At 36.4% G+C, this 16,496-nt stretch overlaps 1 protein-coding gene across 5 annotated transcripts in view; it reads right to left on the reverse strand.

The window, feature by feature from the left end:
• Positions 1 to 16,496, reverse strand: part of LOC131063011 (uroporphyrinogen-III synthase, chloroplastic) — a 142,712-nt gene that overhangs the window by 66,541 nt on the left and 59,675 nt on the right. For all 5 annotated transcript variants that reach the window (XM_057996770.2, XM_057996769.2, XM_057996767.2 and 2 more), the window contains exon 4: positions 10,981 to 11,047. In XM_057996770.2, the coding sequence (XP_057852753.2) occupies positions 10,981 to 11,047 (67 nt within the window). The remainder of the gene's footprint in view (positions 1 to 10,980; positions 11,048 to 16,496) is intronic.

Consider the following 16,496-nt stretch of genomic DNA (forward strand, 5'->3'; position numbering starts at 1 on the left):
CTACCCAGATATCCTCAATGCGATGCACATGCACGAAGGATCTTTTGATCTTCTCCTTCATACCCCGGTAATCAAAATCAGCTCTGGACTTAAACCTTTTGAACTTAATTTCCTGCATTTCGGCCTCCATGGCCTTGGCTTTAACGGATGTGACAAGAGAATACCGGTCAATTTTTAATGGGTTTGTTGTAGATATCCCCATTCCAACCTTATGTCTGGCGGACTGATGAGCATGGACAGCCATAATCTGTCTTCCCAACTCCATAAGAATGGTCTTATCAGTTGGGTATCTAGGGAGCATGTATGGCTGCCCACTATAGCTCCGATTCTCATATAGGTAAAGGTCGGGAATTGAAGAAACAAGCATCCATACTCACTCACTCTTTCCCATGCCTCATCTGATACCCTTTTGTTCTTCAGAGTTCTGTCAAACTGACACATGAAGTAACCGAAAAATGCATTTTGGACTCTTCTGAAATGCAATCTGCTTGGTCTCAAAGGCAACTGGTCATAATATTCCCATACCGGTATAAGCGAGCGATCATCCTTGGTAGAAAGACCTGGAAAATGTCTAAGTGATGCTGCCAAGTACACCAAATATGAGTTCATGTAGAAAGTCAGGGTGGAAGAGACTGCTGAAAGTTGTTCACACAAAGCATCGTTGATGACTTCTCCCCATGATATATGATGGGACTACCTTATGAACATGATGAACTGGTAAATCCAGAGCTCAAAAACATTAGAATGTTCAAGGCCCATTATCTTGCTGAGGAGGGTTATGATGTCTCCTATTTCCCATTTGAAGTCACAGCGGTACAACTTAGCCCACCTTGAGAAGGCGGCTTGTGGCTCATGGATGCACTTGTTGATATGACATTTGCAGTCTTTCTCCCTTTTCACATAATACTCAGCTGCACTCTTTGGAAATTTCCATGTAAACAGGTGCAGGAGGTATTCTGAAGACTTTCTCAATTGTGTCTGCATCAAGGCGGATTATTGCTTCACCATCATCATTTTTAATGATTCTTGACTCCTTGTCAAAGTGTTGGGCACAAGCGAAAACAAATACAGGTTCTAGGGCAGCCACTGGGAAAGAAGATGCGTGATGGATATGGCTGTCCAATAGCTGCTGCATATTGCTATCTTGTGGATCCTCAACCCTCTTGACAAATTCTGACATGTCCACATGCCCTATCTCTATATCTCTTATACGATCCAAAGGAGAGGAAACTTGGGAAGGTGCAACTTCATTTTGGTACTTGTCATATTTATACTTCATCTTCTTTGGAATTGGTGATGATGGCAAATCTGACATTGATGAACAATCTGGAATACTATGATGAAGACTTAAAAGTGTTAAGGCAACATCATATTCAGCTGCAACTAACATTTTTCCTTCTTCAAATGGGAAGAACTTCGACTCTTGCACTTCACAATTTTGTGAGTGAAAGAAGGGAAATAAATAGGAATGGGGGAATCTTGACTTTGACCAATTTCGGATCTTGGAGAAATTTTTGCAAATATACAAGTTGGAAAGAGCATACATGCGATTGGATTTTTAAAACCCGAATGCAGGTACACTTGTAAATTTGCAAATGGGGAAAGGGGTGGAAAATGAGAATTAGACTTGCAGGAAATGACGAAAATGGAAAGAATGGATATGGGTGACATGAATGGATAAAAATGGGAAGAACCAGGAACGTCATTTTCATGAAAATGGGAAGAACTTTCAACATGTAATCCGGTTCTTAAAACCCGATTTTGAAAGGATGGGCATTTCACATCTTTGCAACTTGGAATTTTAACCAAAAATGGTTAAATTCTTTATTCGTAAGGGAAGAACAATGATTTTCGGCCAAAATCCCGAATACAAGTAAAGAGGGAAAATGGGGAAGATCAATGCAATTCAAAAATTGCTTATGAAGGGGGAAAATCTCTCTCACAAACCCGATTTTAGGAGCAAGAGCAACATATTTACAAATTTACAACTAGAAAGGAAAATAAGAAAACAAGAAAACATACCTTCTTTCAAACTGAAAATGCCTCTGCAAAAGATGATCAATCTTTGGAAGAAAGAAGAATATCTCTTAAATAGAGACAAACCACAATCCCAAACCCTAGCCACGTTTAGAAAAAACGTTATTTGCAGCAAGTCGTGGCACCAAATGCAAGTAAAAAGGCCCAAGAAGGGGTCGAATCCACTTTAAACTTCAACGCCTTACCTCAACAAGTAAAAACGACTTAGGAGGTTGGAGATTCGTGGCGACTTAGGAGAGAAAAACATGGTTTTTGGTAAAAACGTGTTTGCATTTTTGACACCAAGAAACCAGAAATCCAAAGCCCTAGAATGGCGTGATATGTGTGGGCAAATGCATGAGAATAGGGGAAGAATCCTAAACGCCTTGCATCTCCAACAAATCTCCACAAAAATTGCTTTGAAATCTTCAACAAATCCATTTTTCTTGCTGGTTGGGTTTTTGAAAAAGATGAACAAGTTCGATTTTGCATGTATTGTTGAAAATCGGGTTTTTTGGGCAATATAACAAGTTTAAAATGCACTTTATCTCATTCCTAGGCAAAATCGGGTTTTTTGGGCAACCTAACAAGTTTTAAATGTCACTTTTCCCTCAACAAGGCAAAATCGGGTTTTTAAAATGCAATTACATGTTTAAAATCCTTCAAAAATGCACTTTATAGAGAAAATCGGGTTTTGGAAAGAGATGTGCAAGTTTAAAATTACTTGTAAAGGGAAAATAAAATCCCTACAAGAAGTTTTAATTCACTTGCACATATGTAATAGGGTTTAAAATCCCTATTACAAGCAAAAGCCATTAAAGTAGGGGTTTTAGAAAAGAATTACAAGTTTACTTGTAACTTAACCAAAAAATCCCTATTTTAACTGAAAAAAGCCAAAAAGCATCAAGGGGGAAATAAAAAGCAAATTACAAGTTCTTATTTTTCAATAAAGTGCACTTGTAATTAGCCAAAAATTTCCCTACAAAGACCAAAACAATGGAAATCATTAAAACTTGCAATTCAAGAGAAATTTCCCACTTGCAGTCAGGGATAAAAAACCCGAAATTGAAGGAAAGACAGCAAACGAATCCAGAATGTGACGAAATTTGAAACGTAGTTTGAGGATGGACTGTGGATTAAACCAATCCAAGGATTAGTCGAAATTCTGCCTCGGGAAGCATGCCAGAGTAAAATTTTCATTTTTTTCACAAATTTTTTATGTAAAATGTAATGGTCCTTCATTTTTTAAAACAAAAATGAGGTCAACAATACTGCATTGAGGTGAACTTAAGGTCACGTCGAGCCGAGCAGAATGTCTAAGAATTTGACTAACTGAGAGAATGTTGAGTTCCATTCTGAGAACATAGTACACATCGAGAAAAATTAATTTCCTCCCTCTGGACTGAATCTGCACATTGTCCTTTCCGACAACGGTGTACTCTTCCCCTTCTCCAAAAATAACTGAATCTGAGTAAGGCTGAAAATCAATGAACCAATCTCGGCGATGAGTGAAGTGGCATGAGGCACGTTAATCTATATTCAAGGCAGAGAATTTAACATGGTCTGCAGGTCTTTTAGCCATGAAGGCATAAAAGGCAGACTCGCTTTGCTCAGTGTGCTCTGCTACATTTGCTTTCAGTTGCGAACCACTTTGCTTAGCCTGTGCAGCCAAGCGTTTACGACACTCAAGCTTCATATGACCAAACAAATGGTAGTAATTGCACTGAACATTTTTCTTCTTCGAGCCTTTTGATGACGGAGCAGAGGGTTTCTGCTGAGAAGACTGAAAAGATTGTGATTTGCCTTTATCCTTCTAAGAGGATTTAGCTGTGAATGCTTGTTCTGAAGAGGATGAGCTATTACCGCTGTCGAACTGCTTCTTCCATTGATCCTGCTGCAAAAGTTTAGTGCAGAGATCAGCGAACTTCAAATCAACATCAGTTGAGGTGATGTTGAGTGTTTCGACAAAATGCTCATAGGACTTTGGTAAGCTCTTCAGAGTTATCACGACCATGTCCTCCTCCATTTTCCGGTCGATGGCTTCCAACTGGTCACGGATTTCCTTGATCCGATTGAGATGATCCTGAAGGGATTTGTGCTCATCCATGACAATAGAGAAGAGCATATTTTTCAGAAAGAAGGCTCTACTCTTATCAGACGTCTCATGCAATGTCTTGAGATGCTCCCATATCTCGGCAGCTGTTTTGTCGGAAGGTATCTGAGGAAGCTGATCATCAATCACTGAGAGCTTGATGAGCATGACTGCTTCACGATTTTGTTCATCAAACTTTGTCTGTTCAGGACCGGCTGTAGTGGGACGGGTGGCCTTTCCAAGAACCAACTGATCAATAACGCGATACTCAAAAATTGTGAGCATCTGCTGTTTCCAAGTGTTATAATTTCTACCATTGAATTTTTGACTTCCCTGGAGTAGAATATTTGTCAAAGATGTCATTGCTGAAAACTGAGGTCGAAGCTGGTTGATCGAACGATGGCACGAATATCGAGGTAAAAGACGTGTGAAATTGCATAAACGCAACACGTGCAAGAAAACAGAGGCAGAAAATAGGCATTGACTTCAAGATAGATCTTGAAAAAAATTGGCAGCACAGATTCCAATGTACGGATTGTTGATGACCTAGAAAATTCTGACAGTGACCCAAATGAGTTTTCAAAAATCCCAAAAAAACCCGGATATCAGAATTTTCAGAAAACCCTAGCCGCAAAACAGGTACAGAGGGTTCATGAAAAACCCTAGGCGGCAATAAAGTACAAAACGCGAAAAAATGTCTGTTGTAGACACACCCAGACCGCATAGACAAACGCAGGTGAAAGATAGAAAAACACAAGCGAAAGACAGACAGGCGTAGGTGGAGGTTGCAACACAAATCCCAAGCAAACAAAAAACGAACACTTGGTGCAGGAAGACGCAATGTGAAAATATTTGCGAGTGAATTTTTTTTTTTTGTTTCCGCTAGTGCCAATAACAAAATTGTGCGGCCAAAACAGAACATGAAACTGCGTAGAAAGACGAAATCGCGCGGAATGCCCACCAAAAACACAACGGACGATGGGAGAAAAATAAATTGCGATTGTTGTAGACAAATTCTGCCGAAAAACAGACGCGGAACTAAAAAAACGCAGGAGGCCAGAAGAAGATAGACGACCTCAGATTCATGCTACTGGAAAGATGTCGCCAAAACCCTGCAAAAATCCGACGTGGGTTGAAGAATAAATCCTCAAAAACAGACCCACAAGGGAGAAAAAAGGAGATGAAGCAGAAAAAACACGAAAGCCCTTAGGATGAACTAGAATAATTTCGAAAATTTCCGCTAATTGGAAATTAGGATTTAAAAATTTCGAAAAAATTCTCCTAAAGCTCTGATACCATAATACACAAGTATTTGGTAAAAATTAGATGTATTTACAAATGATCAAACCGATCATTAAATAGAATTACAAAGAACGATGTTTCTAATAAGAAACAATCGTCGGAATTAGAAAGAATCTAATTATACAAGATTTACAATACATTGACCATTAAACAGAATAGAAACAAATATAACAGAGATATTATTCTAATAGATCTTAATGATCGGCAGCAGAAATGGGTGAGCAAGCTGCAATCTTATGACTTTAACATTTCTTTTGTCAAAGGTACGCAGAATGTAGTTGTTGATGCTTTATCTCGTTGTCCACATTTGAGCTCCATGGCAGAGGTTTCAGATGACTGGAGACATTTGATTGTGGCAGAATATGCCAAGGACTCTTAGGCTTTTGGTATTATTGAGGGGGCAATACAGGATGACAAATATTCCGTTGTGAAAAATCTTATCATTTACAAGGGAAGGATATTTTTGACCCCTGGATCGAAGGTGAAGAACATGGTGATGAGGACCTTTCACAATATACCTATGGCAGGACATCCCGACTACTTCAAGACATATCAACAGACATGTGAGAGGTTCACTTGGAAGGGGCTGAAATCAGATGTTCTTTGATATGTTAGAAAGTGTCCTGTTTGTCAACAGAATAAACAGGACCACACATACCCTGCAGGTTTGCTTCAGCCACTCCCGATTCCTGATAGGAAGCGGGAATGTATTTCTATGGACTTCATTACAGGGTTGCCAAAAGCACAGGGTAAGGATTGCATCTATGTGGTGGTTGATCGTTTGACGAAGTATGCCCACTTCTTTCCGATAACTAATACATATTCAACTACATAGGTAGCCGAGCTCTTCTTCCGTGAGATATTCAGACTTCATGGTTTACCTCGGAGCATTGTTAGTGACAGAGACAGTTGGTTTATTAGCCATTTTTGGCAGGAGTTTTTCAAACTTTGTGGGACTGAGCTCACTTTGAGTACCAATTACCACCCACAGACGAATGGACAGACAAAGATCGTTAATAAATGGGTGGAGGGATATCTTAGGAATTACATTGCAGGGCAGCAGAAAGAATGGGTCAAGTGGATATACCTTTGTGAGTATTGCTATAATACCACTTACCACCTTTTTATTCAGATGACACCATTCATGGCTTTATATGGGTATGAGGCACCCAACTTTCTTGATTTGTTGATGAGTGACAACGGAGTGCCTAGTGTTGGAGACATGATGCAGGAGAATCAGAATATCATGAGGGCTCTTCGAGAGAATTTCCAGAACGCACAGAATCAACAGAAGGAGTATGCAGACCAGAAGAGAGTTGAGCGCTCATTTGAGGTAGAAGACATGGTGTACTTGATGTTGCAGCCTTATAGACAGTCTACTCTCAAGAAGAGTGGTGCAGAGAAGCTTAAGCCACGTTATTATGGACCCTTCAGAGTTATCAGGCGTGTGGGAGAGGTGGCTTACGAGCTTGAGTTACCGGCAGATAGCAGGGTGCATGATGTGTTTCATGTATCTCGCCTCAAGAAGGCGTTAGGACATCATGTGATTCCTTCCACGACTTTACCACCCTTGGATGATGAGGGTAAGTTGATTTTAGTACCTGAGGCTATATTGGATGTCAGGAAGAAGCATTTGAGGAGACGAGTCATCAGGGAATATTTGGTCAAATGGAAGGACTTGCCAGTTGAGGATGCTACTTGGGAGAATGAGGAGATTCTGCAACATCCAGTATTAAGATTGCTTGAGGACAAGCAATTTCGGGGAGCGCGGACTGTAATGTCCCCTTCTCCTTAGTACGCGGACATTCACGAGGTTGGCCTATTATTTGACCCTCGTAGGCCAAGGAGTTGATAAGGGGGTCGACTTGGCAGCTACTTATGGCTTCACATTTTATTTCACATGATTTTATGGTGAGATAATGAGTTCTCATGTATGATGTTACGTGTGCACTTTATATTATAATAATATTTTAATATTTCCTAAAGTGCAAATTATTAATTATTTAAGAGGAGCAATTAAATATTATTTTATTAAATTGGAATCTTCTAGAAGGAGGTCGATTCTTGTATGAAAAAGAATAAATAGGGGAGAAGCCTCATGGATTGATCATCGGTTATTTGACATCTTCTCTTGAGTTAAGAATGTGGAGCCAAGGGTTTCTGCCAATTTTGATCATTGGGAATGATACCTCCCTTTGATTCGCATAACTGAGGTGGTGAGAGATCCTCCTAAGGGTTGCAACTGAGAGTGAAGGATATCTCAGTCCTTCATACTTGAGCTTATTGAGATTTCATGGCAGCATCATGGTAGACGATTTGAGTATGCTTCAGCTCATTGCTATATTTGAGTTCTATCTGCATCGATTGTTTAAGGAAGGCAAGGCGATTTCCCTAGGAGTATTTTGAAGGTGATTTGGGGTGGTTTCATGATTGTCAATCAGGTCTGAAGCAAGTTCGACCAGTCTGCCATATCCCACGATTTTGCTTATATCTCCATTTTGGTGTATTGGTTCCCTCCTAGATTGAGGCGCCCACTTATGAGAGGTTCCACAATGATGTTCGTGGCTTGAAAGGGGAACGAGGAGCTGATAATAATTTATTACTGTCACTTACATCTGTAGCAGGGGCGAATTTGGAGAAATATCCGATTTGGCTAGAGGAGGGCACAAAGAGGAAGGATATTGCTTGCTTCTTCATTCACCAACCTAGGCGCTACATTCCAGGTTCTTTGGCATTAAGTTTCATTGAGTTTTCAGTTTGTATGTATGCATTCATGACAGCCATTTGTACTCAGACATTCTGAAACTATTTGTTGAAAGCCAAGAGTCTTGGCCATTACTTTGTCATTTGTAATCAATCCATTACTTTCTAATAAAGGGAGATATAAGATTGCATCTAATTCACATGTTGTTATATAGTTGCATGCCAACTGTTTGTTAAAATATCAGTCTACTGTAGGTGTGCATTTCTCGCATCAGACTCGTGTATTTGCATCAGAATAACATAAAAACAATTGCATATTCATCCTAGGAGGTTGTCTTGAAGATTTAATAGCTTTTGCAAGCCATAATTCCATTGCCTATTGAAGTTAATACTCTTAAATTAAGTCTTAAGTTCATATCAGTCATATGCTAAGTCAAATCTGCATAACACGGATGATTATACAGCTGTCCAAAAAACCACATAACACGCAGGTTATACAGCTTGTCACTTGAACAGCAGGAAATCGAACAATTGTTTGACAATATTCCCTACACAATTCAGTTACATAACAGCAGGGGATATTACAATGAAGACAACTTCTATGCAACAATCTCTAGTACAAGTGATTTTAAATGCAAATATGTTAAAAAAAAGACAAAAGAGAAATCACCAGCAAACATAAGCTCACAAGCTAACCACTAAATCTAAACGCATTAGATATGAATTCCAAACAATTTAAGGCCAATGAAATTTAATAAAAAAGATCACATGCATCTTTTCGAGAACAAATAGAAAGTCATTTTACTCTCTCAAATCAATTTCAAGCAATCATTGAAGATAAGCAATAGTCGGATGCTACATTAGAAGCTGTCAATATGAAATGCCAAACCAATGGAATGCTCAGTCTATTCTCTGGCATGCACTTGAGAAATAAAAGGAAACATCTTCCTTTAATAAAAAGTTAATAATTCTTAATGAAGAACCAATGATGATGTACCAAACAATCATATGTACAAGACTTTTAGCGAATAACAATGGCAAACTGTTAAATCCAATCATATAAATGAAAAAGAAGACAACAGAACATAACAAAAACAAAAACAAGTGAGGGATTCAAAAACCCAAAACAAAGGAAATCAAATTTCACAAGGAAAGATAAATCTTCCACTAGCCAACCCATAGCGGAGGAACTACTGTAAGAATGATTCTTATCTTCAGAGGTGCATTCTAAAGGGTGAAATATTTGTTCTTCCAGGATGCAAAAGAAAGGTTTAAGTTATTGGTTGCATTCCCCTTTCAAAACAAGCCGAAAAGTACATTCTAAGAAATTGATGGTGAATACATCTAGCTCCTCCTGAAGATGAATAGAAAGCATTAGACAAACTTGATTTGAAGAGTCTTATTGACCTCTTAAACCTCCAACTGATTGGACTAATGCAAGCCAAAAACAGAACAAACAAGCCAATAACTCCGATCTGTGCACAAGGGGGTACAATCTTTTTCTAATAGTTTCTTCAAAGATCATCCAAGTGCAAATTTTTGGTTGGTGTGTTGCTTCCAAAGGATAGAAACTGACAATATGTGAGGGCTAAATTGTTCATAAGGAGCTCAGCTTTGTTGTGGCTTGCTGAGCTGTGACTGTATCCTGAAACAAATCCAGGCATCCAACATTTCCCAATCCATTGGGCCATAAAAATGGGGAATGGATATCTTGGTGTCCAACTTGAAAGTAAGTAAATTAGGAAAGCAGTATGAGCGGAGCTGCTGAATTACTGTTATCTCATCAGCTGTTGGACTATGCTTGACATTTGATTCATTAGTTTAAGTTGATATTATTTTTTTATCATAAAACTCCTAAGCAGGCAATTCGATAAAGTAATATTTTTGGGTGATTATTGAAGGTTATTGGACTAGCCATAAGATTTTGGTAAACTTAAACAAAAATGAAAGAAAACAATAGAGACAATGCAAAAAAGCATCACACAACAAGAAAAAAGACACTTTTTTGTGCCTTTCTTTCAATTCTAATAATTCCATGCTTCCCATGTGCCATAATTTCTTGGTTCTAGTATGAATGGTTCTTGTTACAAGTCTCTAGCTCCACAATTAGTATGAATGATCATGGATTCCACTCAACTTGCAGTCAAATAAGGAGAAAATGAAAAGTTGAAATTTAGAGACCCCTTGGACTTGAAAAGCAATCCACTAGACAAGAAGCATGCCCAGTAATTTTGAATAGTGAATGGGGTAGACAAAGTTTAAATATATCTCCTCAAACAAATGATACCAAGAAAATTATATATATATATATATATATTGGTTGTTTTATTTTGGGATAGCAAGTGGGTATCAGAGTGGTTGTTTTATATTGGGATAGCAAGTGGGTGTCAGAGACCCAATGACCCTGTGTTGGGCTTTTCAGTTCCCTTTTTGGCAGCAAGGCATTCTACATGGGGCAAGTCCACTAATCCCCTAGATGACATGCAATGTCCCACTACACACACCAGGGTATCAATCCTGTGACCGTTAACTGTGTATGTCCAATCTACACCCCAGTGACAAGCCAAATTTATTATGGAATGCATTGTAATTTTGTTTTGTTTAATATTTAGCTAACATCAGTGCCCAAAGTTGTCTCAAATCTCATTGAACTTTCAGGATAGTCTATAATTGCCTTTTATGACAATAGAATTCACTAGTAATAAAAGATATAGGTTACCTGACCTATGAATTCACTACTTTTCTCATACAGCAACTCAAACATATATTGATGTTTGAGAAAAAATGATATAGTAATATATTGTAGTACATCCCAGATACATAAAAGAATATCCTCTATCACCTCAAGAATGGACAAGATCACTTACTTCCATGCTTCTAGAAATACCAAGGCTGCTTCTGGAGATGTTATGACAATCCAATCAAACATATTATCTGCAGCATGGGGATACAATAATATTATACCCTAAAAATGACTTTCTTTATGAGGCCGATTGATTAAGCAATAACGTACGAATCCACATAAGTTTAAAACCATTAACTAAATCAACTCTAGCATCAAAACAAGCATCATAATACCATTCAAGCAAACTTACCAAAATTGATACAAAGAGCATCATCAATTCATAAATAAGGCAAGGCCTGCCTTCTTTCTAATAATTAACAGCAATATTGTATGCATTGTTTAAAACTTTAATATTAACTTCCTCCCTAGCAGCCTAATTGATGTGTGTGTCCTCTAAAATGACAAACCCAACTTAGAAAATAAGTAAACTGAAACTATAATTAATAGCCCAACATAACAAATATGTAAACATGAAATTGCTACTCATGCATAATCTTGCATTTGTCTGACTAAATACACCAAGATATGAATATATGTTTCAAAGAAACTCAAGTTGAAGTATTACATGGTTGTGGCTAAGCACAGGTATTAGCACAAGAGAGAAGGTGATAGGCATCAAAATATTTTAAATGTGGCTTTGACAATGTGTTGATTCATTTGCCTAAAACAAGCTCAAAGACTCAAAATCGAAAACTGAAAACAACAAAAAGCAATTTGTGTATCCACAGATGCTATAATTTTCCTTGCCTAAAAATAATACGAAAACTATAATAAGTAGCCCGACATAAAAAAAATATAAACATGAAGTTGCTACGTATGTGTATTCTGTTGAATATTTTGTCATTGATGTCAAAGCTAGTCAGCGATTTTCTTAATTAGTGGCAATTATATTTTATCCGTGCTATTGTTTGGTGAAATAAATATCATCTGCTGGACATGGTAATTTAGTGAGGCGATATGGTATTATTCTTGGTGTATGATGGCTGCAGGTGTCTGTATACTCTGTCAGTTTCAGACTTTGATTCTTGGCGGCGCATTAGTTTATTTATCCTTCTTGAGTGACGGCAGATTTTTCGTTTGACTGTGAGTGGGGTGGCTTATTCCCAACGATGGCTGTGTAACGTCAACATTAAATAGGGAATCATTTTGAATTTTGAAGTGATTGATAAATACCTCATCTGTTCCTTCCATGTTTAGTTTTTATGGAGACAAGCATGTATGCTGCATGTTAAGCTTTTCAAGATTATTTTTCTGCTGTTAATCACTGTCTTCATTTTTGGTGTGGGATGTATTTTGGTTGTCTTTTCAACTTGCTGCAGATAAGAAGATGTGTGTAATTTTTGTATGGTGATTGTAGTGCTCAGTGTATTATGAGAAGTGTTAATAAGTTTCAGTGCATTTGAGTTTGTGTAATGTCCCCTACTAGGATTTGGGCTATTTTAACCATAATTAATCAATTTCCATATACTTATAACTTAAACTAGATTGATTAGAAAGCAATTCCATCTTAACATGAACCAAAACTAAAATTTTTATCTGTCTGATTTAGACATTAAGTATACATATATAACTATATGTGTATATGTATTTATATATATATAATCCTTATTCTAATTTGAACATGCAGATAAACAAATAAATGAATTATAAATTATACTATAAATCATTTATATCTTTATTAGTTGCCTATTTATTAATTATTTATTATATAAATAATAATACAACCACTGCCTAACAAAGCATCAATTATACTAGTGGCTGTAAGGGCAGACAGATCTGACATGCATCAGATCTGGTCTGCCACTTCATATGAAATCAAACAGTCTATATTAATATTACTATTAAACTCTGCATTAAAAAAACATTATTAAATATCATATATCAAACATACGTATTAAGCCATCCCCATGCATACCGCCAAGAACAAGGATGTTTACTGTGTGTAACTCAAAAACAATTCTGATCTGATCTGATTTGATCGATGTTGTCAGATAATATCCATCTCTTCTTTTCCGAACTCGAGTCATGTCCTTTATTGATTGTTGCAGGGCTATATATTTCTCCTGAAAGTTTGTTTTCCCCTTTTGAAATGATGCTTGATATCCCTTTAATATGCCATGAAGGGATATGAATATGAACATTGCAACTCTTCATTATCTTTAGTTGATCGCACCCTTTGGTTACTGATTATTTAACTCTTGGTGATCGTACCTTTCCCTCCCAACTAATCGCTACATTAGTTAATCTTTATTTTCTTAAGAAATGACAAAGAATAGTAAGTTGATGCCTGAGCGATCACTATAATCACTCAACATAACATACTTCTCACAGCTGCATATTTCATAATGAATCGCTGCTCCAAAGAATATATAATAGATGTCACTGCTTTTTATTGTTACCATTATTACTATCTCTTAAATCGCTCCCATATAATGCTCTCATCTTGGAGTCGATGCCATTGTTTATAAACCATTATATTTTACAAGTGTTCTAGGCAGACCATAAGTGCTGACTAATAATATCGATAACTATCTTTTCCTAAGACTTCATCACTAGAATGTCTGATGACACTGGTTAATGTGGTGGTCTGCCTATTCATACTTTTATAGGGATGCTTATCCTGATCTGGCCGAAGGTTCTTTGATACTAATAAAATTGATATGTTTGCACGGATCAATATTTCTTGATAGCTGAAGGGTATTGAGACATTGCACAGTTCTATCATCAATGATCATCCCTTAACAATGCTAATCGCCATCTCTTGATTCATAATGATTTTCATCATTAACTGATATTGCTCAAGAAATATCAATTATCAACGTGATCAACTTAAATACAGATATGATAGATATTGTTCTACCAATATACAGGGATCGTTCATATCTTTGATGATCTGAATATGATAATCTATGTTGGTTCTGTATATAGAGATATGTTCTACGTATGGAATACTTATTGCTTCATAATGTATTGGATAGGATGTTTGTGCCAATGAAATAACAATTGCTGAGCCCACATCACAATTAAAAGCAACATCACATACTTTGTAATAAAGTAACCTCCCATGTGTTGTGACCTAATGTAAATTATGTTAATAATTTATAATATATAAATTATGTTTAATTTATTCTTTTATTTGAATATTTCAAGAATATTATTAAAGTAATAAATATTAATAAATATTAATTGAATGATAATATTCAATGAATAAATAAATTTCAAATAATCATGTTGATAAATATTATATTATATTAATTAATAAATAATAATTGCTTCATTTAGGATATATATATATATATATAGCAATCAAGGAGGGGACGTGACAATTTGTGTGAAAACTGAAGTTGGTGCTTCAAGGAGAGTTGGTGCTCACTTATGTAATCTGGGTTGGTGCCCATTTTGTTAATGAAAGTTATTGATCTGCCGTAGTTTTTTACTTGAAAGGGTTTTCCACATGAAATTTATTGTTCTCCTTGTTGATGTTTGCTCTCTCTATTTTGTCTCTTTGTTTATGTGGTTTCATATGTTTAAAAGTTCAAAATACTGATTCAGACCCCCCTACCCCACCCCCTCTCAGTATTTTCTGTGTGCTTTTCATATCCTTGTATCTGTTCTATCAAATAGATCAAACTATGGATATACCTTTAAGTGAAATGCAACTTCTAATGTTGCATGGCTGCAGCTAATTGCAGGTATCTACACAAGAGAAAGGGCAATACAAGTGTAACGATTTCAAGTGCATCTATGGCAGATGAGAATTATCTTTCATTCACTAAAATGAGTACAAAGGCTCAAAATTGAAACATGACATCGATTCAAAAGAAATCTGTGTATCTGTAAATGCTATAATTTTCCTTGCCTTAAATAAAAACAAAACTGAAAGTATAATTAATAGCTCAACATAACAAAAAATGTAAGAATGAAATTTCTAATATGCAATATTCTAGCATATATTTAGTAAATAGACAAAAATATGGATATGTATTTCAAAGAAACATGAATTGCAGGGTTAAATGGGTGTGTGTCGGTGCCTAAGTGCAGATAAAAACACATAACAGACAATACATATGATACATGACATCGATTCAAAAGAAATCTGTGTATCTGTAAATGCTATAATTTTCCTTTCCTTAAATAAAAACAAAACTGAAAGTATAATTAATAGCTCAACATAACAAAAAATGTAAGAATGAAATTTCTAATATGCAATATTCTAGCATATATTTAGTAAATAGACAAAAATATGGATATGTATTTCAAAGAAACATGAATTGCAGGGTTAAATGGGTGTGTGCCGGTGCCTAAGTGCAGATAAAAATACATAACAGACAATACATATGAAACTATTTTAAATGAAGCTATGGCAGTATACTTGCCTAGAACAAGCATTGAGGCTCAAAAAGGAAATTCACAATAATTTGGAAGCAATTTGTGTATGCATAAATGGTAAATGCTATGAAGCTAAGCACATGATAGTGTCATGTCAATGAGGTTACAGAGTAGCCAGCTTAAGTGTGTGCATAACCCTTGGTTATATTAACTCAAATAGATAACTTGTGGAATAAAGCTAAATTTTAGCCAAATGGGTAATGAGGGAAGTGTGTTGGCATATCTCAATAACTTTAGGTAAATTATTCCAGCTTTAAACTACATCAGGATTTTGTGTTGTCTAGCACCTACATATCAATTCACTCTTCTAAACCCCCCATCACTTGCTAAAGGCCTATAATATGCAATTTTGACGGGTCAATCTATTACAACTGAGTTTTTAGTAGCATGTTTGGGTTCTTTTTCATTTTGGATTTTGTTTGATTGCTATTGTACCATTCTAAAGCTAATCCTTGACCTTTATCTTCAACAATTTCACGTAATTGTAACAGAATTGTTAATTGACCTCGACCATTCTTGATATGTCACATTCCCCTTGGACTTGAAAAGTACAATAGCCTTCTCAGGTCTCTTTGCTAGAGGATTCTGTAATGTCCCCAACTAGGGATTACCTAAATTTCGTCCTAAATTAGTAATTCCATAATCTAGTTTATCATTTTTTCAAATTATGAGAGTGACTTAATCTATTCATTAAATAAACTTATGAATTGACAAATAAATACATGGATTAATAGCACATATATTGCAAAGAATGATAAACATGTCTTTCTACCTATAACCAATCATAGTTTAGTTTGGTAGGAAAGCCTTGAGAGGGTGCCTGTAAACTGCTCAACCCAACTAAGCCCAAGAGCGCGCAGCGTCCCACTATGACAACTCACCTCTTGGCCCACAAGAGGCAGGAACGTCCCACTATGACAATTCCATCCCTTGGGGTGGCCTACTTAGCTTGGGAGAACCGGGAAACTGCAATTCCCTAACATACTTCCTCCATTCATTCCTTTGATTGATTACGAGATAAGACACACATATATAAATAATCTAAGAAAATATAATCAAGTATATATATATATATCAAGCCAATATAAATCTTACTAACATCATTATCATATATAAATCTATTATCCTTATTCTAATTTGAATATATAT

The sequence above is a fragment of the Cryptomeria japonica genome, chromosome 2 (genome assembly GCF_030272615.1).
Source record: "Cryptomeria japonica chromosome 2, Sugi_1.0, whole genome shotgun sequence".
Classification (NCBI taxonomy): Eukaryota; Viridiplantae; Streptophyta; class Pinopsida; order Cupressales; family Cupressaceae; genus Cryptomeria; species Cryptomeria japonica.